This window comes from Leopardus geoffroyi, chromosome A1 (assembly GCF_018350155.1).
Source record: "Leopardus geoffroyi isolate Oge1 chromosome A1, O.geoffroyi_Oge1_pat1.0, whole genome shotgun sequence".
NCBI classification, from domain to species: Eukaryota; Metazoa; Chordata; class Mammalia; order Carnivora; family Felidae; genus Leopardus; species Leopardus geoffroyi.
Window position 1 is genome coordinate 132,976,013 of NC_059326.1, and position 27,747 is coordinate 133,003,759.

The 27,747-nt window shown below is 35.0% G+C and overlaps 1 protein-coding gene across 9 annotated transcripts in view; it reads left to right on the top strand.

Annotated features, from left to right (window-relative positions):
- ERBIN (erbb2 interacting protein) overlaps window positions 1–27,747 on the top strand; it is a 130,151-nt gene that overhangs the window by 69,430 nt on the left and 32,974 nt on the right. For all 9 annotated transcript variants that reach the window (XM_045494814.1, XM_045494824.1, XM_045494845.1 and 6 more), the window contains 9 exons: window positions 1,100–1,156; window positions 5,257–5,320; window positions 9,085–9,159; window positions 9,972–10,116; window positions 11,354–11,426; window positions 11,763–11,892; window positions 12,184–12,299; window positions 14,172–14,241; window positions 22,140–22,239. In XM_045494814.1, the coding sequence (XP_045350770.1) occupies window positions 1,100–1,156; window positions 5,257–5,320; window positions 9,085–9,159; window positions 9,972–10,116; window positions 11,354–11,426; window positions 11,763–11,892; window positions 12,184–12,299; window positions 14,172–14,241; window positions 22,140–22,239 (830 nt within the window). The remainder of the gene's footprint in view (window positions 1–1,099; window positions 1,157–5,256; window positions 5,321–9,084; window positions 9,160–9,971; window positions 10,117–11,353; window positions 11,427–11,762; window positions 11,893–12,183; window positions 12,300–14,171; window positions 14,242–22,139; window positions 22,240–27,747) is intronic.

Below are 27,747 nucleotides of genomic sequence, written 5' to 3' on the forward strand. Positions count from 1 at the left end.
CCAAAAATAAATAAACGTTGAAAAAAAAAAAATTAAAAAAAAAAAGTACCAGTTATAAAATAAATAAATTACGAGTATATATGTACAGCATGGTGGCTATAGTTAACAATACTGAATTGCATATTTGGACGTTGCTAAGAGAATAGATCTCAGAAGTTCTCATCATAAGAAAAAAAATTTTGTAACTATGGTGATCGATGTTAACTATACTTACTTTGGTGATCATTTCACACTATATACAAATATCACATCATTATGTTGTATACCTAAAATTAATAGTGTCATATGTCAACTATATTTCAATTAAGAAAAAATGAATTCTGGGCATTGTGGTCCAGTGACTGTTTTGTAGGAGCTATGTTATCATGCTACATATATTTATATACAAACACCTATATGTATGTATATATGTAATATGCGTATACATTATATATGTAAATATATAAAAATTAGTGTGCTTGATAGATTCCTTTTCTGTGTCTGGCTTTTGGACCACTTTTTAAAAAAATAGTTTTGACACATAGTATAAGTTTAAGGTATACAAATGTGTTAAGGTATACAAAGGCATGCAGTGTATACAAAGGTATACAATGTGTTAAGGTATACAAATATAAACAAATATGTTGATTTGATACATTCATGTTTTGTAATATGATTAACATTGTGGTATTAGCTAGCACCTCTGGACTGCCTAATCTGCTCATTTTCCCTCTAATTTTATTGGAATGTGCATCACTGAACAGCCAGAGGATTTCCCCTTTTTTATATCATCTTACATTCTTTTATTCTTTTTTCTCTCAGAGCCGGACTCTGGAGATGAATTATTGTTCTCTAATCTACTACCGGCTAATAATTTGGGAAGGCATTTTCACGGAAAATGCTGTAGGATTTATATTTAAGTACATTATGTGCTTTAAGTACATAGAAGTGTTTAACTCTCCCCCACCCCCACTAATTCTGAGGAGCAGAAATCGTCTTTTCTTACTTTATAATTACACAATAAATATTGGTTGCTTTGAAACTGTAGGGCGTGACATTACATCATAATTAAATTCATTGTCTTTGTCATAGATTATTGATTTGTTGTTTTGTTTTGCAGATTAACTAAACTCCAGATATTAGAACTTAGAGAAAACCAGTTGAAAATGTTGCCAAAGTAAGTAAAGGTGTTATCCTTTCTAAAATAAGAATTTTTAAGTAATTCTTAAAGATTTTATTTTTGAAGATTTTTAAGTAATCTCTACACCCGATGAGAGGCTTGAATTTACAACCCCCTAGAGCAGAAGTCACATGCCCTACTAATTGAGCCAGCCAGGCACCCAAAAATTTTGAATTCTTACATCCTTAGAGAAATGTTAACCTTGTAATACCTAAAATATGAGTGAAAATTATTTTAAAAGGCTGACATTTGTGGTCATATTTTAATTAGTAGTGTTGAATATAAAACTTTTGCAGCTGTTGGTATTTTGTAGTGATTTCATAGCTTTCTGGAACTCTGTCTTGTGTTAAAACATGAAAATAATATGTATATAAAGCCCACCTGAGTCCCCAGTATAGGTCCCAGTTCATATACTAGAGCTTGGACTCGTTAGTGAGATTGATAGGGTCTTCATGTGAAGTCGAGTAACTATAATTTCTAAGAATTTGTCTGGTTTTGTGTAGTCTATTGTAAATTAGAAGTGAGATGGAGGGCCCCCTACTGGTAAGCTAACATCAGAAGAGATGGCCATCCAAGAACAAATAAGATAAAACTAAAACAGATCTACAGACTCAAAGTGCCCTGTAGTCTATGTCCATTTAGGAGTACCTTAAAACTCACTGAATTCATTGCTACATTCTTACAGTGTAAGCATTGGCAAAATACAGTCTTGTTAAATCTGGCCCACTGTTTATTTTTGTCAGTAAAGTTTCACTGGAAACACATTCATTTATGAACTGCTTATGTCTTCTTTTGCTCTCTAATGTTAGAGTCAGGTAGCTGTGACAGAGACTGTATACAAAGCATAAATTATTTACTTTCTGATCCTTTATAGAAAATGTTGCCGACTTCTATTGTGATTGAATTGTCAAGAGTTAATTGTTACCTCTTCTTTGGCATCTTATTTATATCTGTTATGAAATTTACCACATAATTCTTTTTTTATATACACACTTTACTCCCATTTTACCTGACCGACTAATATGTACATGCACATGTACTTGTAACCTTCCCCCCATGAATGTACGTCTTTGAGGACAAAGAGCATATCTCGTTTTGATTCCCAGAAGACATTATGTATTAACTGAGTCATTGTTCAGCGCACGAATGATTGGAGCTTGTAGTGATGGTTGTGAGTATAAATTAAAAATGGAAATTAACCATATTAAATTCAAAAAGGTTTAAGTATTTTACAGATGGGATACTGGCATTGATGACTCATTAGTTCAAAACCTGACTGCTAAAAGATTCAAATATGATGTAAATTGGGGCACCTGCGTGGCTTAGTCAATTAAGCATCTGACTTTTGATCTCAGGATGTGAGTTCAAGCCCCACGTTGGGCTCTCTGCTGGGCGTGAACCCTACTTAAAAAAAAAAAAAAAAAAGTAGGGGCTCCTGAGTGGCTCAGTCGGTTAAGCGTCTGACTTCGGCTAAGATCATCATCTCACGGCTTGTGAGTCCTGCTTTGGGCTCTCAGCTGTCAGCAGGGGGCGCCCACTTAGGATCCTCTGTCCGTCTCTCTCTCTGCCCCTCCTCCGTCCTTTTTCTGTCTCTCAAAAATAAATAAAACTTGAAAACAAAGATGTAAATTGTTGACTCAACTAGCTAAGCTTACAATTAATATGGTTTATCTGATATCATACTTTTAACTCATTATTTTATCACCTTATTTAACTTGAAATTGGGCTCTGTCTAATGTATTTTAAAATATAATTCTTACCTACTTTCTTCTTAAGACTCATGATTAACACTTTTGAGACCTCACAAAGTATAAACAGACTGTAGTTTTTGCATGTTACAGAAGTAGTATACATTCACGTATATGTGAATGAACCTTCTTATAATCAAAGATTAGTGCATGGAAAAGCTGTTTTAGATATGTAGCTAAGTGAAATTTAATATCATCTTCATACTGGAGGGCATGGGACCAAGCACACAAAAGATGGGCATTTTTCCTCTGTGACATGAGAAGAAATGGTAAAAGGGAGTCAAATACAAAGGAATTTTTAGAAGTACCCAGGAAGAAATTTGAGGGGTATTGTTTTTAGTTTATCCTTGAGGAAAGAAGCTGGATCTTAAATGAAAAGACTTGAAAGTGAAAACATAAAATTTTGTCTTAGATAGACTTTTGAGGTGTCTAAGTAGGATCAAAGTTGCCAATAATGCAAGTTGAGATGGAGATGCTTCTAGGATTTTACACTATATTTCCTTGTTTTGTTTTTATTTGTTTTGAGAAAGAGAATCTTAAACAGGCTCCACCTCCAAGTGCAGACCCAGACATGGGGCTTGATCTCACATACGGTGAGATCGAGACCTGAGCTGAAATCAGGAAGAGTCGGATCAGACGCTTAACCGACTAAGCCACCCCGGCACCCCTATATTTCCTTCTTAATTATGTGCATGTGTTGCTCCCGTTTTTGTAAATCACTTTTAAAACCTCAATTTCTAAAGCTATCATTCGTAATTGAGTTTTTCCAGTGCGCTACTTTTCTTTTTTGTACTCTTGTATTACTTACCCTGTTGATGCAGTGTTTAACTGCTGTGTGTGGATTTGCTGTGTTCTTTTGTCATTTTAAGAATACTGAATTAAGAAAAATAAGATTGTTTTGTTTCAGTCTTCACCTCCTTCCTCAAAGACCTCTCTACTTTTCTCAAATGTTTACCTAGTATGATATTATGGACCTAAGAGTTTAATATCATAGCATCTAATCTTTCTTCAGAAGGATCCTGGATACACCTTTTGCTTTGTTACAAAGCAAACTAGAACTGACTTAGAGATTTTCTGGACAAAGATCTGAGTAAGGGAAGTAGAATTATAGTATTTATAGTACCTGAGACTAGGCCCTTAATAAATCTATGTTAAATAAAGCAGCTTTGAGAAAATCTGGTGTGAAATAATTTAAATTAAAGGAATGTTGATAGAATGGCACATTTAAAATGGAAGGGTTGGGGAAAATTTGCGTCCTCTAATGTTAGGTCAGTAACATAGTGTCATTACATTTATGTGTGTTCTTAAGTTTGTTAGTTTTTTCACCAAAAAGCCAGAGAAATGTTTTAAGTGAATTTTATTTTGCTTTTTCTAATTTGTTAAATTCCCAGCGAAGATAAAAATAGTCTGTTGTTCTTGTGTTGTGATTTAAGGAGGCTGTTGCTTTTTAATGATGTTAATTTTTAACTTACTAGCATATTAATACATATTGATAATATGATAATAACTGTATTTTGCTTTCATTTTGTCATATCCAAAAAAAAATCATAACACAGAGTTCTTTATCTGGGTAGCTAGTAGTACCTCAATCTGTCAAATGCTAGGTTTCTCTAAAAATACTAACTTAAGAGTATAAATATGTGCTTGAATTAATTAGTTAAGGTTTTTAAAATGCCATTTTGATGGAGACAGAAAACTACAACTTAGTTTATTATGAATTAGTTTTTGTACATTTCTCAAGTCTATAATTTCAGAAAAATATTGATATTAAGTTGGAAGTTAAAAATAGTGTATTCTGGCTTTAATTTAAAATAAATTTCAGCTACTCATATTTGTGATTCTTATAAAACTTTATTTTGAGTTGTATTGAATTTAATTTGAAAATATGGGGAGAAATGTCATATTTACTGTTCTTAGAATTTTGAGTGTTAATTTTCAGAATCAGCTCTATTGAAGGTTTATAAATATATGACAAGGCTTGAAAGAAGATAATAATAACTATGTAGCTGCCAGTCTAATTTATTAGTTGACTTATATGAAATTTTTTTCTGTGAAAAAAAATGAAAGCCAGTTACTCAAATTCTGGTCTACAGGGTTTAAACTTACTGCAGTTACTTATGAATAGAAATGAAAACCTGGTGAGAAGCCAAAATTAGAGAATAATATAAAACTTGCTTTGTTTAGAAATTAATTATAGATGACTTTTCTGAGAAATTGTTTTTATTTTCTCAATATGTGAAAGCCTATACATAAGGTATTACATAAGAACATTTAACACATTAATTTTGAAAGCTTCCAGGTAATTGATATTTTTGTATACTTAATTCTTCATTAATCCCTTGTACATAGAACCATGAATAGACTGACCCAACTGGAAAGATTGGATTTGGGAAGTAATGAATTCACAGAAGTGGTAAGTTCACACCAGTCTCTATCCATAAGTCTTATATTTGAGAACATGTGAAAATTAATGTATTTATTTCTTCGTATTTTTTTGGTTTATTTATTTTTGAGAGAGAAAGAGAGAGAGAGAGAGAGAGAGAGACAGGAAGAGAGAGAATTTCATGCAGGCTCCATGCTGTCAGTGCAGAGCCTGACATGGGGCTCAATCCCATGAAACATGAGATTATGACCTGAGCCAAAATCAGGAGTCAGACATTTAACCAACTGAGCCAGCCACCCAGGTGCCCCTTTTTTTGAAAATTTTTAAATGTTTATTCTTTTTTTTTTTTTTCAACGTTTATTCATTTTTGGGACAGAGAGAGACAGAGCATGAACGGGGGAGGGGCAGAGAGAGAGGGAGACACAGAATCGGAAACAGGCTCCAGGCTCTGAGCCATCAGCCCAGAGCCCGACACGGGGCTCGAACTCACGGACCGCGAGATCGTGACCTGGCTGAAGTCGGACGCTTAACCGGCTGCGCCACCCAGGCGCCCCTTAAATGTTTATTCTTGAGAGAGAGAGAGAGAGAGAGAGAGAGAAACAGACAGACAGACAGAGTATGAGTGGGGAGGGGCAGAGAGAGAGGGAGACACAGACTCTGAAGCAAGTTCCAGACAGCTTTGTGAGCTGTTAGCACAGAGCCCGATGTGGGGATTGAACCCCTGAACAGTGAGATCATGACTTGAGCTGAAGTCGGACGCTTAACTGACTGAGCCACTGAGACGCCCCTATTTCTTTACGTTTTTAAGTATAAAATAGGGTAAAGATATACACATATTTAAAAAAAAATTTTTTTTTTCAACGTTTATTTATTTTTGGGACAGAGAGAGACAGAGCATGAACGGGGGAGGGGCAGAGAGAGAGGGAGACACAGAATCGGAAACAGGCTCCAGGCTCTGAGCCATCAGCCCAGAGCCCGACGCGGGGCTCGAACTCACGGACCGCGAGATCGTGACCTGGCTGAAGTCGGACGCTTAACCGACTGCGCCACCCAGGCGCCCCGAAGATATACACATATTTTTAAGAGAAAAGATATGAAAATTCTTAACAGGGAAGAGTAACCAAACAGAAGTAGCTGATAGTAGTGAGAATAAAACGTGAAAAAAAAAAAGGGAAACCCATGGAAAAGATAACTAAAAGTTTTTAGGCACACTAAGTAGACAATGTGAGAGATTATAAGGAAAAAACAAAGTTATATCAGCCTAGAATATATCAGAAAAAATATTTCTGCCCCTCCCTCTTCTTGCCCTCTGTGTCTCAAAAATGAATAAACATTAAAAAATCTTTTAAAAAAAAAGTATTTCTAAGTCAAAATTAACTCCCTAAGGGTATTGGTCAGAAATTTATTCAATGATAAAATATTTTTCTATAATTTTACTGAATAGCTGAAGGAAAAACATTGAGTGAAACAATTTTTGAGTTTGCAATTAGACTTCTGAATTGTTTTTGCTTTGTATGCAAAATGTGCTATGATATGGAATCAGAAAGGAAAGTATGTAAGTAGATTTTTGTTGTTAGTGAGTTCTCCAAAAGAACTCAGAAAATAAGCTAGATATTTTTTTGGAAAGGAATTCGTGGATCTAAATATCATTAAAATTTTTACATTATGTTTGTTTCTTTCTTAAAATTATGGTTGATTTCAAATGACAGTCTTTTTTTAATTCTAGTATAATTAACATGGAACGTTAACATTAGTTTTAGATGTATCATATAGTGTGATTCAGCAACTCTGTACATTGCTCAGTGCTCGTTAAGAGCACTCATAATTCCTTTCACCTGTTTCACCCATCTGCACATCCACTTCCATAAGTTCTCTATAGTTGAGATTCTGATTCTGGATTTGTCTCTTTTTTTTTTTCTTTGCTTATTTGATTTGTTTCTTAAATTCCACATGTAAGTGAAGTCATGTGGTATTTGTCTTTGTCTGACAGACTTATTTTGCTTAGCATTATGCTCTAGAGCTATTCATGTTGTTGCAGATAGCAAGATCTCATTCTTTTTTATGTCTGAATCACGTTCCATTGTATCCGTATACACATTTTCTTTATCCGTTCGTCTGTCGATGGACACTTGGGTTGTTCCATATTTTGGCTATTGTAAATAATGCTGTCATAAACATAGGGGTACATATATCTTTTCGAATTAGTGTTTTTGTATTCTTTGAGTAAATACCCAGTGGTGAAATTGCTGAATCATAGTTTTAATTTGTTAAGGTATCTGCATACTTTAAGGTTTTCCACGATGGCTGTACCACTTTGCATTCCCACCAGCAGTATAAGAGGGTTCCTTTTTTTCCACATCCTCACCAAAACTTGTTTCTTGTCTTGTTGATTTTAGCCATTCTGACAGGTGTTAGGTGATATTTTTTTGTGGGTTTTGATTTGTATTTCCCTGATGAAGAGTGGCATTGAGCGTCTTTTCATGTGTCTTGTCAAATGATAATCTTAAAAACAAGAATTTCTCAATATTGCCAGCTTCATGATTACCCTATAGGTTATTGTATTATACATTTGTTCACCTATTAGTTAACTTTCAATGTCAGTGGGAGAGCATGGTTGTTTTGGATACTTCATTTATTTTCTGAAATACTCTTTCATATTCTTTATTTTATTTTAATTGAAGATGGCTTATGATGGGTTTCATTGTGTGTTGGTAGAAGTTTTTACTCCTTTTGAGAAAAATACATATACTATGCTTCCTAACTTATTAAACTTAACATTTTTATATGTATTAATCTATTTCCACATTAACTATTTGAAAAATCTTCATTATTGTTAATTCTGTGAATCAACAACTTTCCAATTCATTAATTTTTGTACATTTTGATCTCCAGCATTATACATTTTTTTAAAACTTACCCTTAGAATGGTAACAGATAAAGCACAGAAAAATATTTCTTTTTATCCAAGTTACACTTAGAATTCTTACCTGCATTTTTACGTTAGCAGTGAATCTGAACAACATGACTTTTACATATTAATTGTGTTATTATGTTGATTAGATATGATGGTACTCTCTGCCATCACAGTGTTAATGACTCGACACAGGTTTGTGTGGTGACAGAAATACCTTTGAAGAATGCATTCAACAGAGCCTGCAAGGGCAAAATGCCCAAGATCAAGTTTTGTCTCAATACCAAGAAGGCCCACTGCAACCCTCTCATTAATTTTTTGGTTGTTAACCACATACTACAAATAATATTTCACTTTGTAATTGCTGGAAGTTCAAAATAACAGAATATGTGTGCCATGTGATTATGCCTTGGTTTACTTACCTTTCCTTTTTTATTGGACATTTAAGATTTTTTTTTTCTTTATTTTCCTCTCTCTTAGTCATCAGGGAGTATCTTTGTGGTTTTCATAAAAGGCTAAATCTTTTTACAGATAATAATTAAGAGTATCTTTTTATCATACTTTTAAAAGCAATGGGTCTTATTTTTATTTCTTTATTAATTTTATAAATACTCAAGCCTGTTGTGTAATCAAAAGCTTAAATGAGTTTTATGCATTCTACTCTTCTGGAATGCCTATCTTTGAGTTCTTTTTTAGTAATATCACTGTAATAACTGTTATGTAGTGGAAAGTCTCGAATCTTGGCTTTGCTTCCCACCCCCCAGTTATTTATTTAATGTTTTAAAGTAGAAGTCATCATTAGAAGTTCCCTAGAGCTTCTTTTGCCAAATAAAAACTTTCAAGTAAAGTATTGAACCTCTTCGCCCCCTTCTTATCCAAACAGCCTGAAGTACTTGAGCAACTAAGTGGATTGAAAGAATTTTGGATGGATGGTAATAGACTGACTTTTATCCCAGGGGTATGTATATCAAACTTTAAATGGATTCTCTTACTGCTATCTGTCCTTTGCAGTTTTATGAATTGTACATTTTCAGATTACTATTAAATAGAACTAAATTACTTTTTTTTTTTTTTTTTACTATTAATACATCCTTGATTAAAATCAGAAACTTCCCATAGGAAACTTTTATAATATCGCTTTTTAATATCCTGGACTGTATTCTTCTCTGTGGTTGCAATTGAGTTTATATCCTAATTCGTTTTGTCCAGAGAATTGTTAAGTAGGGTATTTTCCACATAGTTTGTGTCTTATCAGCTGACGTTTTGCTTATTCCCATACCTGAAGACCATGAGATTGCCTGTATGTCCTGTTGCCCTAGTCAGTGGTGACAGCTGAGTTCCCAAAGAAAAGTATAAGCCCATTGTCACTCTGCTAGGCTCTTAGCTTTATTACTGAATACATTACTTATGGCATTTTTTAAAAATTTGTTCATTTATTTTGAGAGACAGAGAGAGCGTGTGAGCAGAGGAGGAACAGAGAGAAAGGGAGAGAGAAAATCCCAAGGAGGCTCTGCGCTGTCAGCACAGAGCCAGACACGGGTCTCAATCTCACAGACCGTAGAGATCATGACCTGAGCTGAAATCAAGAGTCAGATGTTTAACTGACTGAGCCACCCAGGCACCCCTACTCATGGCATTTGCTAAAAAATTGAATCTTTTCTCTCATATAAATGTATAGTAATGAATTATAACTTGGTATTGAGTTTATTACCTAAACTTGGCATAAATAAGCTTAATAGAGTCATTAGATTTCCCATTTTTTACTTCTAGTTTATTGGTAGTTTGAAACAGCTCACATATTTGGATGTTTCTAAGAATAATATTGAAATGATTGAAGAAGGAATTTCAGCATGTGAAAACCTTCAGGACCTCCTGTTATCAAGCAATTCACTTCAACAACTGCCTGAGACTATTGGTTTGTATTGCTTTCTAAATCATATAATTAGTTTTTACTAATGTGAACTTTCAGAAATTCCCTTTTTGTCATTGCTTGACTCAAAGTTTTCATGTATCAAAGTTTTCAAATACCAAATTTCATTTGTGATGAGCTAGTTTTTATTTTTTTTAGGTTTATTTATTTATTTAGTTTTTTGAAAGAGATAGAGCTCATGTGGGAGGGGCAGGAAGAGAATCCCAAACAGGCTCCATACTATCAGCGCAGAGCCGGATGTGGGGCTCAAAACTCACAAAATGTGAGATCATGACCTGAGCCAAAATCAAGAGTCACATGCTCAACCAACTGTGAGCCACCCAGGGACCCTCGTTGTGAGCTAATTTTCTTATACTGCCAGTCACGAATCTTATATGAATTTTTTCTTCATGTGATCACTTACACATTTTACTTCTTAGTTGACAGTTACTGCATTTTTCTTTACGGAAATGTCATTTTTATCACTCTAATAAAATTTAAATTCTTTAAAAAGAGGTTAAGTTATCGAAACTTTGTTTAACTTCTAATCATAGCCCTCATCTAGTAACTTTTTTTTTAGTCTTCCTTCATTTTAGGCTCACAGATGAAAAAACAAACCAGTTTAGCAAATCCTATGAGAGGATGCTTCAAGGAAATTGAATTAGTTTAAAGAACCAAAAACGTAAACCTTGCCATCTTCATGATGTTTAAACATAGGAACCAAAAAATATTTATACATATTTTTCAGGTTATGTAGTTGTTTTGGCTCATGTTACATTTTGCAAATTCTGCTATGATTTATTCGCCACTTTTAATTCCACACTCGATTTTTATTGTTTTAGTATTTAGAGTACATAGAATAGTTTGTTATACACTTACTATTTCCTTTTTGTTTGTACTCACTTGTGCCATGCCATTGTTTTAAGGAACAGGGCTACAACCGTGAACAAACAGACAGAAGTCCCTACACTTATGAAGCTTACATTTTAGCGGGAGTAAAATAAATAAACACTAATGTTAAAAGGTGATATATAGGTGAAAATTGAAAATATAGGGTAAGGGAGTACAGAGTTATGAGATTAGGAGTGAGGAGATGAGATTAGGTTGATTTCTTTTTTAGATAAGTTGACTAAGAAAGTTCTACATGATTCCTGTCAAATGTAATATATACTCACATTAACTGTTGATTGACTTGCTTCTAGTTCCAGCTGGAAAATTGAATATTATTTCTTCCCTCAAATAGGTTCATTGAAGAATGTAACAACTCTTAAAATAGATGAAAATCAGTTAATGTATCTGCCAGACTCTATAGGAGGGTAAGATTTTTCTGAATCACTAGAAGACTTGGCTTTCATTCAGCTTTATATATTTATGTTTATATGTATACCATATATATGTTTCATTCAGCCATATATATTTTCAGATAAATGCAAAAGTAGCATCTAAGGGAGATTCCATAAGCATTTAAATAAGTAATTGGTTACAGGTTGGATAGATTTAAAGCAAAGATAGACCTATTTTAATAAGTTTAGTGGAGATAGAGTTTTGCTAGATTTGTTAAAGTCAAGTTCAAATGTTTATATATTCTAAAGTTTTGGATTATATATAGGAAACTTTTAAAAAATAATGTATGTCATTTATTTTAACTAAAGGTTAGTATCAATAGAAGAACTGGATTGTAGCTTCAATGAAGTTGAAGCTTTGCCTTCATCTGTTGGACAGCTTACTAATATAAGAACCTTTGCTGCAGATCATAATTACTTACAACAGTTACCCCCAGAGGTACAATATTTTAAATTTGCCTTGAATTTTTTTTCGTATTATTTATTATGGCTATCCAGTGGGTTTTTTTCTGTTTTCTTTCAGAAATAATTATGTAACTAAGTTATTTAATTTCTGAATAATAATTAGCTATACTGTTTTACAGAGATACCAACTTTTCTTTATACGTGAAAATTAATAAAAATATGATTCCTTTTATAAATGAGAAAAATGTTGGAAAATTGTATTTTACCTATGTCTATTAAGCAGTAGGCCGGAATTTTGATCCCCAATTTTATGTTTCTCTTTCAGATTGGAAGCTGGAAAAATATAACTGTGCTATTTCTCCATTCCAATAAACTTGAGACACTTCCAGAGGAAATGGGTGATATGCAAAAATTAAAAGTCATCAATTTAAGTGACAATAGGTTTGTAATGCTGTTGGTTTATAGAAGACACTGAATGGATGAAATTAAAGTTTCATTATATGATAGAAAATCAAATGCATGTTTTTCTTTTCAACTTCTTTTTGGTTTTTAAATAGAATTTTCATTTGAAAGAATGACCTAATTTTACCTGTGGTTTTATACTGTGGTTATTTGTTGCAGTTCATTTTGTGTCAACTTCAGCCATATAACTTGCAAGTTTAGCTCTACATCTTTCCTTATAGTCACCTTTTAAAAAATTTTTGTTTTTAATGTTTATTTATTTTTGAGAGAGAGAGACAAAGCGTGAGCAGGGTAGGGGCAGAGAGAGGGAGAGACAGAATCCAGAACAGCCCCAGGTTCTGAGCTGTCAGCACAGAGCCTGATTGGGGCTTGAACCCACAAACTGTGAGACCATGACCTGAGCCAAAGTTGGACACTCAACCGACTGAGCCACCTAGGCGCCCCTCTTATCGTCACCTTTTTTATCCCTAAAGTCAGATCTTCACCTTAATACTGCTGCTGAATGGCACAGCTTTTAATCTGATCTGCTTCCTGTGCTTTTCTGAGCAGAGATGTGATTAGGCACCTATTCACATAGCTCGGGAAACACAGTCAAGGTGCAGAGTAAATAGATCACTAGAGCTGCTAAATTGGAATAATTTTTAAGTTAAGAACAGATTGTCTGTAATTTTTCTTGAAGTAAAGGTCCTAATAATGATAAAAGAATGGTTGTAGAGGGGTTTTCCATTTTGCTTTCACAGTATCTTATGAAGCGTTCAAAACAACACTGAAATAGTACGATACATACTGTCATTTTATGAGAAGAAAATTAAAACTTGAATTTAAGATGACTCACTTAGCTTGTAAAGTAGACCTTTAATATAAGCCCAGTTTTCTGACTAATTAGCATATTCAGACTGTTCCATTTTATTTAAGAATAACCACTGCTTTTAAAAAAAAAAAAATCAGGGGTGCCTGGGTGGCTCAGTCGGTTAAGCGTCTGACTTCGGCTCAGGTCATGATCTCACGGTCCATGAGTTCGAGCCCCACGTCGGGCTCTGTGCTGCCAGCTCAGAGCCTGGAGCCTGCTTCAGATTCTGTGTCTCCCTCTCTCTCTGCCCCTCCCCTGTTCATGCTCTGTCTCTCTCTGTCTCAATAATAAATAAACATTTAAAAAAAAATTAAAAAAAAAATCATTCCTGATTTCTGCCTATACTTTGTACCCCAAAGCTAGAGCTATAGGTTCCAGCAAATTGCCTTGAAAGATAGGCATAGCAGAGCAGATAGGCATAATAAGATAGAAGGTTTAAATAGATATTCTGTTTTAAATAGTGTGCTATTTTAATTTGACATTTTAATGAGTTCTTCATATTACTTTGTTTTTTACTCATTACAGTGTTTAAATAGTCTTTGGAATATGAGAGTTTTGGCTCATAATGAAACCCAGAACAGTGCTTTTTTTTTTTTTATTAACAAACTATCACTAAGGCTTCCTATAATAATTTGTTCTTTTAAATATAAATAAAATATCCAGAGCAATTTTATGAGACATTGCCTAATGTGTTCTTGTCTTTACATTAAAGTGGGGATAGTTAACATTTTTTCTTAGCAGATAATTTTTTTGAGATTATTAAATTATTCATTTTTCCCCTAGCTGAATTGATTGAAGAATTATATTTTTAAATGAATTCTTATAAAATAATATTTTGTCTTATAACTTATGTCAAAGACCTATATTGGCTTCTCTACTAAATTAAATATTTTTCTGTTTTCATATTCAATAATATAAAATTGTTTAGAAGACCATTAGATTTTGCTCTTATGTTTTAACATTTCTTATTTTACTTTTGTTTGTATTTTTTGTATTCACAGATTAAAGAATTTGCCCTTTAGCTTTACAAAACTTCAGCAGTTGACTGCTATGTGGCTCTCAGATAATCAGGTAGGCATTCTGAGTTTGTATGTTACTGCAATTCCAATTGTGTTATATGATTAAGCATAATAATTTATGTAGGCTCATTTAAGAGCAGTTATACTCTGGTACACATTTTAAAATGTATGTAAGGAAAAATGAAAATATTTAGATACAGATAATTTATGTGCAATTTGTGTAGATTGAAAATAGTGAATCCTGTTGGACTGTCTAATTTCTCCTGAATCTGTAAAAAGATAAATTAAGAAATCAGATTCAATACTCTCTCACTTTTTGAAGGTTTTATAGTGATCCTCTTGAGTATACGTGTAGAGATTTGATAATGAAGTTTCACCCACCTTAAAGAAGTGTTTCTAAGGAATTAAAAGTTATTTCCTGGACTTGGATAGATAAACATTTTTTGAAGGCTTACAATAGTCCATGAACTGCTCTGGGAACTTGAGATACATTGATGAAGCAAATAGAATATTCTTATATTCTCATTGAGCTTACATTTTCAAGGGAGATAGAAACAAGTAATTATGTAATAGTATGTCAGAGCTACAAAGAAAAACAGAACCTGAGACATTAGAAAAGTAGCAGGGCAAGAGTAAACATCCTATTTTAAATAGGATGATTCAGGAAGTGTCTCTCTCTGAGGAAGAGGACCAGTAGAGCAGACAGGCACATGAAATTAGGAGTGAACCATACGTAGACTGGGACAGTGAGTTGGTAGAAGAGGTGCATTTAAATAATTTTAAGAGTGCAAGTCTTAATATTCGAATGAGCTTGGTGTAACTGAGGAATAGATAAAGCACTCAGGGCTGGAATAACGTGAGTAAGGAAGAGAATTGAGTAAGATTAGATCAGATAGGAAAACTGGCACTATAGATCACATATGACCTTGTAGGCCATGCTAATGAATTGGGGTTTTACTCTGACTTAGATAGAAATCTGCTGAAGTATTTCATGCTAGGGAATGGCAAGATGTGATGTACATTTTTAAAAGATTATTTTGACACTTACGTGAGAAACAGTCTGTGGGTGCTTAGGGTGAGAGTGGAATATCCTATATTGCAAGGAGAAAGTTCAATAAAGAGGCTTTTGTAGTAGTTTAGAAGGAGGTATTGCTGGGCTTCAACTATTGAGTGGAGACGATGAAAAGGAATGTAGGAACATCAGGCCAGTAGTTGACTGTCAAGTATACTGGCTGGAGATAAAATATGGGAGTCAACATTGTACAAAAGGAGGATTTAACACCATGGAAGTGCATGAAATTACTAGGGAGAGAGGATGGAGAAGAAAAGGTCAAAAATTGAGCTCAGGAATGAGAGGGGCCCCAAAAGGAGAATAAGAAGAACCAGCCAATCAGGAGGGTGTGTTATCTAGGGAGCCATCTGAAGGAAGATCAACTGCGACAGATTGTTGCTGGTGGGTCCCGTAGATGAGGACTTGTAATTGACCACGAGGTTTGTCAAGTCAGAAGTAGTTACTGACCTTGAGAAGAGTACATAGTTTTAGCAGAATAGTGGGGATGAAATACTAATTTAAGTGTATATAATGCATGGGAGGCAGGAAGGTCATGACTGTGGATTTACCCTAGTACTGTGGCTCAGTTCCCATTTGGACAGTTGATGGATGTATCTCTCTGTATTTGCCTTGGTTTTAGAATTAAATGTTAGCATTTTATCCTTGCAAATAGTAGCTATAATTCACCTGTGAAAAACATTGGAAAAATGTATTTTGAGTTTAATTTGAAATGTCTTAGGATTCGCAGTGTAGATTGTTAGAAACGTTGTAGTTTAAATGATAAGAAATCTCCTGTATAGTGTCACCAAAATAATAGATTGTAGGTCCTAAACAAAATAAGGGTTAACTTACTATCTGTAAGTATGAGGAAATCTTTTTTCCGTATCTATTCTCAGCTATGTCTTACTGTTTTGTTTTGTTTTGTTTTGTTTTGTTTTGTTTTGTTTTGTTTTAGCAAGACAGAGTACCCTTTTAATAAATGAATGCTTAGCATTTGACTTTGAGCAATACCTTATAATAATCTATCTGTATATTTTCCCAAGGTTTGGATACATGAGTCTCATAAGATATTCTTAAGTTCCATAGTTGAATTTGCTCAGGAGACTGTGTTATATCCTTCTTTTGGATTATATTAACAACTCTTACATGTTACTAGAGTAAAGAAACCCACTTGGCTATATTTCAAGATTCTGCAAACTTCTTAACCAAGACCTCTTTTCTTACCTCTCATTACTGAACTAAAAGCCTTAAATTGTCAATCCATGCTTCAGAATCAGATTGTAGTATTTACTTGTTCTACAAGTTAGGGTAGGAAATACTAAAATGATGATACCTTTGCTTCTATTACAGCTTAAACACAGTGATTACTTCATCATCATTAAATGTGTCAGTTCATGTATATGTAGAACTCCTATTTCTAATCCCTCTTAATTGAGTATTTAATGTGAAATGTTACGAAAGTTTGCATCTGGATTCACAGAACATTGCTGGGCTCTGGCTTATGCCAGTTAGTTATTATAGTATAAATGAGACATGGCTCCTGGTCTTGAGGACTCTTGAGACTTTTTTAGTATAATAGCACTATTTTAGGTAATGAATACCAGCAAGGTATGTTAGACAACTCATTTTAGTGAAATTATCTGGTATCTAAGACAGTTTTTCATATTTACAATGTTCTCTCATTATCTTCTCCTTGTTCCCCATCTGTTAATTACTTATAAAAAATAAAAATTGTAGTGATGAGGGGTTTTGTGTTTTTCTCAAAGTTTGACAGAATAGTAAAGTAATAAATCCATGAAGCATCCTGTGTAAGCCATATTACCTCCCTTACAATATGAAGTAGTCATTTTGCTGTGGAAGTACAAATTATAGGGGAGAAGGTATGTAAAAGTAGTCTGATTATGAATTATCAGAATAAATTGCTCTTGAATATTTCACTGACCATGTAGCACCTGCAGAACATGGAATAACATGGTTTTTCATGAGTCTTTGAAGTCTTAAACAGAACAGTTGATTTGTTTCCTCGTTCATTTTGTCATTTTCATTCAAGAACTGTTTATTGAACACTGTTTTGTGCCAGGCAGACTAAGCTGGGATACATAAGGCTATTAAGAAGGTCATTGTAATACAATGTGATAAAAGACTTGGTAGGACTGGGCTTCAGGTTCAAAAAAGAGTTTAACTTGGGGGTGTAAAGGCAGGTTTTCCAGAGGAGGAGATTCCTGCAATGACTAATTCTCAAAATAATCATAGGATTTAAACAAAGAAAGGGGAAGAATATTCTGGTTAGAAGGAATATTATAAACCTGAGCACTTTTTGATGAAGAAGTCTAGTGTACTAGGTAACTGTACAAGTGGTTCATTGTGACTAGAACATAACCTTTGAGATGGAAGAGTAGCAAATGAGGCCAAAGAGATAAACAGGTCATGGAAGATCTTATATTATATTTCAAGAGGAACTTGCATTGTATTTCAAGAATGGTAAATAGATGTTTTTTTTAATCTTGCATGTTAACTCTGATAAATTATGAGTGACTTCTGAAAGATTGTTTTAAGGATTTGGAAGTCTTATTCAGGCTCTGTGGAAAATTGCCGTGATTAGGGTGTCTCTGTAATTTATTGTCCATGTTATCAAAAAGGGGCTTTACAATAATTGTGTCAAAACTGCATGTGTAAGATGTGAATGTCCCAGGCAAACTGGGTGTTTGGTCATCATAGTCCTAATCAATTATTCATATATGCCATCAGTTTAAGAGGAAGAAGTGATCCTGTGATACATGTCAACCCTACTGTAGTTGATGGTGAACCATTATAACATATGAACAAGCAAGTAGTAAGATCAGATTGATATTTTGGAATGTTTTTTGGGCTGCGTTGTGAAAGATGGATTTAACTAGGAATGGTGGTGCCAAGTGTGAAGGCAGGAGAGACTGGTTGGAGGGCGTTTCTGTTGCCATACTCAAGGCAATAGAAAATGTTGGCTTGAAGTAAGATAATGACAATAGGGCCAAAGAAGAGCTGGTATATTTAGGGCATAACTTAAAAGGTCACATCAATGGAGTATGTGAAAAATGCATGTGTGTGAGAAGAAAGGCAGTAAAAGCAAAGATGAGCTTCAGAGATGTGGCTGAAGTGACAAGATGGAAATCGATAAAATTACCAAGATGAGGAACTGCAACAGAAAGAAAAATGTTTATGGGAGGATATTAAGTTCCAGTCAGGCATGTTTATTTTTTGGATAGGCATGTTGAGGACAGTTCTAGTGGCCATGATTCTCCTCCCCCCTTCTTCCCCCTGCCGCCTCGACTGTTTTAGACTGTTGTTTCTCTGCTGTTGGTTTCCCCATTCTTTTAATTTCTAACCTCCTGGGATTTCTCAGAATTGCTCCTGAAGGCATGATTTCCTTTTTCCCAGGATCATTATAGGTTTTGTTTGTTTCTTTAAAAAAAATTTTTAGGGGCGCCTGGGTGGTTCTGTCGGTTAAGCATGTGACTTTGGCTCAGGTCATGATCTCACGGTTTGTGAGTTTGAGCCCCGCATCGGGCTCTGTGCTGACAGCTCATAGCCTGGAGCCTGCTTCAGATTCTGTGTCTCCCTCTCTGTCTGTCCACTCCCCTGGCTCACACTCTGTCTCTCTCTTCCTCAAAAATAAAATAAACATTTAAAAAAATAATAAATATTTTTAATGTTTATTTTATTTTTGAGAGTGAGAAAGACCATAAGTGTGGGACTTTTTTTATCCACATAGAATAAATTCTATGAATTTGTTTATTTAAATGTTCAGGATGGATGAATCCCAAGCAATACTAACATTTAAGTGGCAGATGGATTAATAAGCTTAGAGTGGCCATAGAGGTAGAAGAAAAACTATATGATAGTGGATTCAAGTTAAGGATGAAGCAGATAGCTTAAGGGAAGAAGCTGTAAGGGGATAAATGCTATTGAGGTGTCAATTCAAATGAAGTCTGGAAAATATGCAAGTTGGGTATAACATGCCAACTGATTTTGACTATAGCTAATGTAATTTTCGAGGTGTACATCAAAAACCTGATTTGACACAATTTAAAGAATAAGTAAATGAGAAAATTGCACCATACAATAGTTGATTAAGCTTTTAAAAAGGTTGGATAAGAAAGGAGAGGGGTGGAACATAAAGAAATTGGTAGCTAGAGGCACATAAGAAGGAATTCTTTAAGCATTTTTATAGGTTGTTGCGAGGAGACTGTGGAGAATTAGATTAAGGATATGAGAAGAAGTTGGATAACTGGTGTGTAACCGACAGAATTTAAAACTGTGGCAGGGATTCTTGTCCTTTTGAAAGCAGCTTGGTCTGAAGTTTGTGAGAGGCAGAGCTAATGTATATGTTGAAATTCTTAGAATGTAGCAGGTTCCAAGCAGATTTTACATCCTATTTTTGTTCTTTAAAAAAAAATCTTTGAGAAAATAGTATCTTCAGAATATAATTTAGGAAACATAGAAGGATTTTTAGGCACCATTGAGAATCCCTGTTGAGGTTGGTTACCACAGATCTGTAGTTATATTAATTTGCTCATTGGGTAATATAGAGAAAGCACACGGTTGGAACGATTCTGGGTTGCAGCTTTGCCAAGCCAGGTGTAAAGAGAAAGACAATGCAACAAGGTGGTCCTCGTAATTGGCACAAAAGTATTTATAATGAGGTCTGGTGAGGTACAAAAAGAAAGCAAATAAAAGAAAGAATTATGGTGATCAAGTTGAAAGTTCAAGGGAGTGTCAATTTTGGTGAGCTTGACTAGCAAATATTGTGGAAACAGTGGAGAGAGAGCAGACGTGGTGTCTCTGTTACCATCCTCTACTGCTTGTCCTTGTGCTTGACCATTCCTCTGTTTCCTTTTCAGGAATTTTTCTTCTGCCAGTCTTAGATATTGGTGCCCCATATGGTACTCAAGGCTCATCTTGAGTTTCTTTCCATATACTTAACTCTAGGAAAGATGCAATTACTATCTATATGCCGTTATTCCTAACAGTATCCTCAGCTCTCAGTTCTCTTTACTGTACACTCATTTTCTACTTAACATTGCCACCCAGATGTCTCAAATTCAACCAGTCTAAAAGTGAACGTGCTATCCTCTGCTCCCAATCTTTTTCTTTTCCTGGGTTCCCTAGATCAGTAAAAAGTACTTGCTAGAGACAGACTTGGGAGTATAACTCTTAACTACTGTTAATCACCGAAGTCTATTTAGTCTTAACTCTTATATACCTCAGGTGTTTTTCTGCTTTGCTTTATCCCTGCTTTCACTTCTCTTAAATATAATCATCTTAAATATAGTGTATCATCTCCAGTACAGTAGGCACCAGTGTCATATGTCTGGTCCAAATTGAGATGTGCTCTAAGTGTAAAATATATGCCGGATTTTGTATATTTCATATAAACAAAGAAAATAAAATATCACATTAACAATTTTTGATCATATAACAGAATTCTATTTTGAACATAGAAGATATGTTAAATTTAATGTATTATCAAAATTTAACTTATTTTTGCTTTTTAGAAACAAGTGGCTGCTAAAAATTTGTAAATTATCTATGGTTCTCATCTTCATCTTACTCTTGTTGACTTGGACTACTGAGATATGAAATAGATCTCTGCCTCCAGTGTTGCCACCACCTCCAATCTCAAACCACCCTAATTTCATTCTGAACCACACTGCAACTCAAGTGATCCTATTATCTGGTTCCAGCACTAACCAGGAGATCAGTGGATATTAGGAAAGGATGTAGAATGGCAGAGGCAGAGTTTAGAATGGTAGAGGCAGAATTTAATGTCCCTCAAAAGAACAGGTATTTATACTTGAAGAGAGAAGAGTGATGATCTCACAGCATTTGTAAGCTCTAAATTTACCTATCTCCTGACGTAGGGTTTATGATCTTTGAGAGAATAACCCTATTTTTGAGAAGAGTACAGGGAAGTACTGTCCTAGGGAAGGAGTATATCTGCCATATCTGTTATCTGAGGAGGTCAAGGAAAGTTTTCAGTGAAGATGTTTGAGATGCAGGGCAATTTGTTTATTGTGGAACAAGTTGAGGGCCATGGAGGAAATGTTTGAATGGGAGTAAGATCACAGGATACATTAGCTAGCTGCAAGGTTTTCACAAGAGTCAGTCTAAAGAATTAATTGATAGGTTGGCACGTGAGGGAGAGATTGGGTAGTTTCCTGCCTGTCTGGAGTCAGGGCATGGATTGATAGGATTTTAGGTTAATAGACTGGCCAAAGTTATTAGTTATATTAAGAATAAATTGAAAACACTTCATAACCAATTAGGAGAGAAGTTTTAAAAAATGTCCAAAAAAAAGTTTTATAGTTCCACCATTGAGTAAGTAAATTTGTGGTATCATTAATGGAGATAGGAGACATGGGAGAAGAGAGAACCAGGTTACAACTTAATGTTTGTTATAAGTACTATTTTTTCAGCTAGAATTAACTGTGGGTAACTATACTAAACCTTCTAAACCATTTCTATAAAAGCCTCTTCCCAAAGGGGGAAAGATAATGTAAAGGAGGCACAATAACATAAAATTAAAAAGCTTGTTTTATAGCTTTATTAAATCACTGTGATAAGTAATTACTGGATTGTGGATACACTTAGTATATGAGATCTTTTTAAATTGTATTGACAATCAGTGATAATTGCAATTCAGTGTGAGTTTTGTTTTATACTAAAACTGAATGATATTTTGTAGATTTTTATAAGGTTTCAAATCATTGCTTAAAGTGTTACTATGTATATATAAGCTTGTTTTTGTAATCTACACATTGATACTTTATAGAAAAGAATGGTGAGTACTTATTCAGAGGAATTGCTGGATATGTATTTGCTTTAGGATTATTAAAAGTTAAACATTTATTTTCTTTCCCTAGTCCAAACCCCTGATACCTCTTCAAAAAGAGACTGATTCAGAGACCCAGAAAATGGTGCTTACTAACTACATGTTCCCTCAGCAGCCAAGGACTGAGGATGGTAGGAGTTTAAAAATCTCTTTTCTTTTGGGGCACCTGGGTGGCTCAGTCTACTGAACGCCTGGCTGTTGATTTCAGCTCAGGTCATGATCCCGGGGTTGTGGGGTTGAGCCCCAGGTTGGGCTTTGTGCTGAGGCTGGAGCCTGCCTGGGGGGGGGGGGGGGGTCTCGGTGTCTCTCTCTCTCTCTCTCTGTCCCTCCCCCCCTCCCCCCCTCCCCCTCCCTTCCCCCCCCCCCCCCCCCCCCCCCCCAGCCCTCTCCCTCTGCTTCTCTCCCTAGCTCACGTAGTCTCTCTGAAAATGAGAAAATAAGTATGTCAGGGCTATAGGTAGTTGAATTTGGAGGTACATGTAGACCATATGCTTCCTTAAATGATTTCTTGAATTAAACAGTCAACTTCATTTGTTATAGATCTCTCTATTCTTTGCTAAATGTCAGGAATGCATGTTAAATGTAATTAGGACTGTTGAACCAGGAACTGTTTCGTTCACTTGTTTTGTTGTAGACTAAATACTATCTTTGGATCTACATACCAGATAAGGATAATATGTAGAATTCTGCATAAAGTGTTGTTTCTAAGTTCTTAGGTTTTGCCTAGAAAGGGGAACATACCCTTTTCTATTGACCATACATGTTTTTCAACAGTTTTGGTATGAAAGCCTTTTAGACTAAGGAGCAGATTGGTTCCAATACATGTTGTTTTGGGGTGGTGGTAGAGTTCAGAGCTGATGGCCAAAAAAGAATTCTTAAAGACATCTTTGGTGCAAAAAGGTGATTTTATTAAAGCATAGAGACAGGACCCATGGACAGAAAAGCTGTACTGGGGTTGTGAGGAGTGACTGATTATATACCCTCAGGTTGGTGGGGGTTAGGGACAGTGGCAGTCTCTAAGGAATTTTGGAAACAAGGTTTGAGGACCTCTAGGGGCTAGGTGTTAGGAAAACGTCATTTACATTTAGTAAAACCTTAGTCATGAGACCCTTCAAATGTATATCAGGGACCATATGCTTGGAGTATTACTGCCAACGTATACTTGGGGACTGAAGATAAAGGAGGTTTGCAAAGGAATTTTTAAGTGTTTAAGGAGACTCACAGGATCTCAGGGGTCAGAATAATGTTAGGCCAGGATTCCCTTTTGCCCCTAGCAAAGTGTCATCATTGAGGCAGCTGAGCTCGTAGATGAAGGTCAGTCTGCCTGTTTCATGGACTTGTCAGTGGGCTGTAGGTATTAAGGGAATTTAATTTTTCATTTGCCTTAGTTTTCCCACATCACCATGGCAAGCACTTAACCCTTTCCTTTGTTCTTGAGCACCTAGGAGTGTCTAAGAAATATCACCCATACACCTGGGGATGGGGAGGGGTGCTAGCTTTGGTACCCCTTTGTAAAGCAAACTTGTACAAAGCAAACTTTGCACTCAGTTTGCCTTCTGGTCCCTCATCATGTGTGTAAAGTATATATTATGTTACACTTACTAATATAATTTTTATGGGGCGCCTGGGTGGCTCAGTCAGTTAAGTGTCCAACTTTGGCTCAGGTCATGATCTCACGGTTCATGGGTTCGAGCCCCGCACCAGGCTCTGTGCTGACAGCTCAGAGCCTGGACCCTGCTTTGGATTCTGTGTCTCCCTCTCAGTCTGCTCCTCCCTCACGCTCTGTCTCTCTCTCTCTCTGAAGAATAAATAAACATTAAAAAAAATTTTTTTAAAGAATATTTTTATATGTATATTTTTCTGACAGCAGTGAAAATATTTATGGCTCAAAGTTATTTAGAAATTAACTCTTAATACATAAAAACACTGAAGAAAAAATCTAAATTGATCATTAATTTTAATTTATAAATATACCAGAGGCAAGTTAAATAAATTCTGGAGCTTCAGTTTCCTTACCTTGAAATAATGATAATAGTATCAGTTTTGCAGGGTTTTTGTACAGATGAGAAGCACTGAATGTAAAGTGCTTAGTTAGCACTATGGCAGAATCACATTGGTTATTATTTATTCTTACATTGTTTTGGCAGGTTTAGCAAACAGTTATGAAATACTTAAATAGATTAAAAAGTAAAATCATTCAATTTCCATTATTAGTGATAAATAATTGGAGAACTCATTTATCTATGTTCATTATTTCTTGTTCTTTGCAGGAAGGAATAAAAGACTTGCTTTGATAAGTTATTTCATGGGAATATTAAATGAGGTTTATTTGGGTAAAGCAAAACTATTTAGCTTTTGAATTGAATTAAAAGTTAAGACTTGTGAGATGTTAGATGTGAATAGTTTACTTCATTGGGAATCTATAATGCTTAGAGAATAGGTTTGTAAGCACAAGCTCCCTTCCATATATTTAAATCAACCCCTAATTTCCATATTTAGCAATATAATTTGGAAACATATATCCATAATAAAATAATAGCATATTTAATTTTAGGCATTCGATGTTGAAGTATTATTTTATGCAAGTACTCTATATGTACATTAGAAGTTAATGAGTTCAGGGGCACCTGGATGTCTCAGTCGGTTCAAGTGTCTGATTTCAGCTTTGGTCATGATCTCATGGTTCATGGGTTTGAGCCCACATTGGGCTCTGTGGCTGACAGCTCAGAGCTTGGAGCCTGCTTCAGATTCTGTGTCCCCCTCTCTCTCTGCCCCTCCCCCGCTCACGCTCTGTCTTTCTCAAAATAAATGTTTAAAAAAAATTCTTTTTTTTTTTTTTTAAAGAAGTTCAAGGACACCTGGCTGGCTTAGTCAGTAGAGCATGCAACTCTTGATCTCAGGGTTGTGAATTTAGGCTCCACATTGGGCATAGAGATTACCAAAAAAAAGTAAAAAAAAAAAAAAAAAAAAAGAAAAATTAAAAAATTCAAAATAGATATACCACTAACTCTGGCTTATGCCCGATTTTGCATTGTGGGGAATTATAGTGAATGTTTGGATACATCAGTAGGTGTTTTTTTCTTCGTTTGCCATAGTCACTGGAATTCATGTCTCAATTTCCAATTTTATCTCTGAAGTTGATTTCTGGATATTAGAAATTAGTAAGAGTGAGTATCGCTATAAATAGTATTACTGCCAGCCAGACATAATATATTCTAATAGTTGTTCTTTTATGTGGGAAGATAGAATGTTAATACTTAAAATCTTTGTGAGGAAAAGGAAGAATAAATTCTTAGTGTAAGAAGAGACGTTAATGTCCTTCCTGTTGATGGGGCAGCAAATTATTTAAGTAAAGGACAATTTAATAAATATAGGCTTCATAGACCATAGGTTTCTGTGATAGCTGCTTGATGCTGCCTGTTTAGTGCAAAAAACAGTCACAGACAATATGTAAACAAATGAGCATAGGTGTATTCTAAAAGATTTTATTTATGGACAGAGAAATTTAGATTTCATGTAATTTTCATGTATTATGAAAAATTTTTTTATGTTTTGGGTTTTTTTCCCCCCAGTATTTAAAAATTTTAAAACTATTGTTAGGTTGTAGACTATACAAAAACAGAAAGTGGGCCAGATTTAATAGCTTTCTGTCCCTGGGGGCACCTGGGTGGCTCAGTCGATTAAGCGACTTCAGCTCAGGTCATGATCTCATGGTCCGTGAGTTTAAGCCCCGCATCAGGCTCTGTGCTGTCAATTCAGAGCCTGGAGCTTGCTTCAGATTCTGTCTCCCTCTCTCTCTGCCCCTCCCCCACTCACTCTCTGTCTCTATCAAAAAATGAATAAATGGTTAAAAAAAAAAAAAGCTTAATAGCTTTCTGTCCCTGTCTTAAACGATAGGAACAACACATTGGGAAAATTTGTTTTTATTCTCATTTGCTACTTTTACTTTAGAAAAATAATAAAAACTGGTAATTATTAAAAATCAAATACAGATATTATTCTGAAGGAAGATTCTCAACAAAATTATTTTTTCCTTTGTGAAGAAACCAAGTCTGTAAAGGACATATTTAATCTTTGATATTATTATATTCATGTGGTATTAGTGCTTTCCCTCTTTGCTTTTGTCACTGCCATATAGAGACCTGAGAATGTTTTATTTTGCTTTCATTTTAACACACACTCAAATAACCAAACATGATTCCAACAATGAATAAAACTACTCAACAGCTTATATCTTTTTATTTGAATAATGAACTAAAGTATTAAATACATAATGTGAGATATTGTTGAAGACCCCCTTCCAGGGAACAACCAGATAAATATCTTTTGTCATAACACTTTTTGTTCCAGTCAGAGTGATTGACACACTGTGGCCCATGGGCCACGTCTGGCCTGCTACCTGTTTTTGTGTGGCCCACAAGGTAAGAATAGTTTTTACAGGTGACTCTTTGCATCAGTTTGATGATAGCCAGCACCAGTTAAGCAAAATGTTACTCCTAACAGCGAGACCTTCAGTCTTCTCATTGGTAGAACTATAATACAATAATGGTACTCAGTTATTAGTACATATATCTTAAATTTGTCAGAAATCTTGTGGAAATTTGATTTCTGTCCTAAGCACCTACCATAGTGTCTTCACATTGGTCTCTGGGCTCACAAAGCTAACCATATTTATTATCTGACCACTTAACAGAAGTTTGGTGACTGCTGCTTAGAACTGTTCTAATCATGGGTGTACTCATGCTTTGATTTCTCTTATTGTCTTCTGTTTTCATGATTCAGATTTACCTGGCTTTCTATCATTTCTGTCATTTCAATTTATCCTCTTACTGTTTCTTTTTAAAAGAGGTCATAGTTAAGAAATTTATTTCTGGTATAAAGAGTAGAAGTAGCAAAATAAAATCTTGCCACTTTGAATTTTTGATTTGAGAGATGTGTTTTAGAATGGAAGAGTCTTAAAAGGATAGGTCTGAGATACACTTAGAATGTTTAAGTCCTCATAGAGTTTACGTGTTTCTTAAAGTATTTCCATATAGCACTGTAACATACTGCACTTACAATACCAAATCAGAAACTACATTGACATGGCCAACTGGGTGGATTTCTTTTCAAATGCAGTAAAAGCTTTTTCCTTTATGACTTTGCCTCAAAGAAATAAACAAGTCAGAAAACACAGTGTTCTTGACTTGGAGTTTTATATACTTTAAGAGGAATAGATGCTTTGTTCACATTTAATTCATTCAATTTTTTTTTAAATGTTTATTTATTTTTGAGAGAGAGACAGAATGTGAGTGGGTTAGGGGCAGAGAGAGAGGGAGAAACAGAATCCCAGGCAAGCTCCAGGCTCTGAACTGTCAGCACAGAGCCCCATGCGGGACTCCAACTCACGAACGAGCTGCGAGATCATGACCTGTGAGATCATGACCTGAGCTGAAGTCGGACGCTCAACCGACTGAGCCACCCAGGTGCCCCAAATTCATTCAATTTTTATTGAACACCTGTGTTAGATCTAAGCAGTGTGTTAAATCTGAATATTTAAAAAGAAAAATCCATGCTTTCAAGAAGCTCGTGTTCTGGGGCACCTGGCTGGCTCAGTTGGTAGAGCACATGCTGTAGAGGGGGATAATGATAGGTGAATT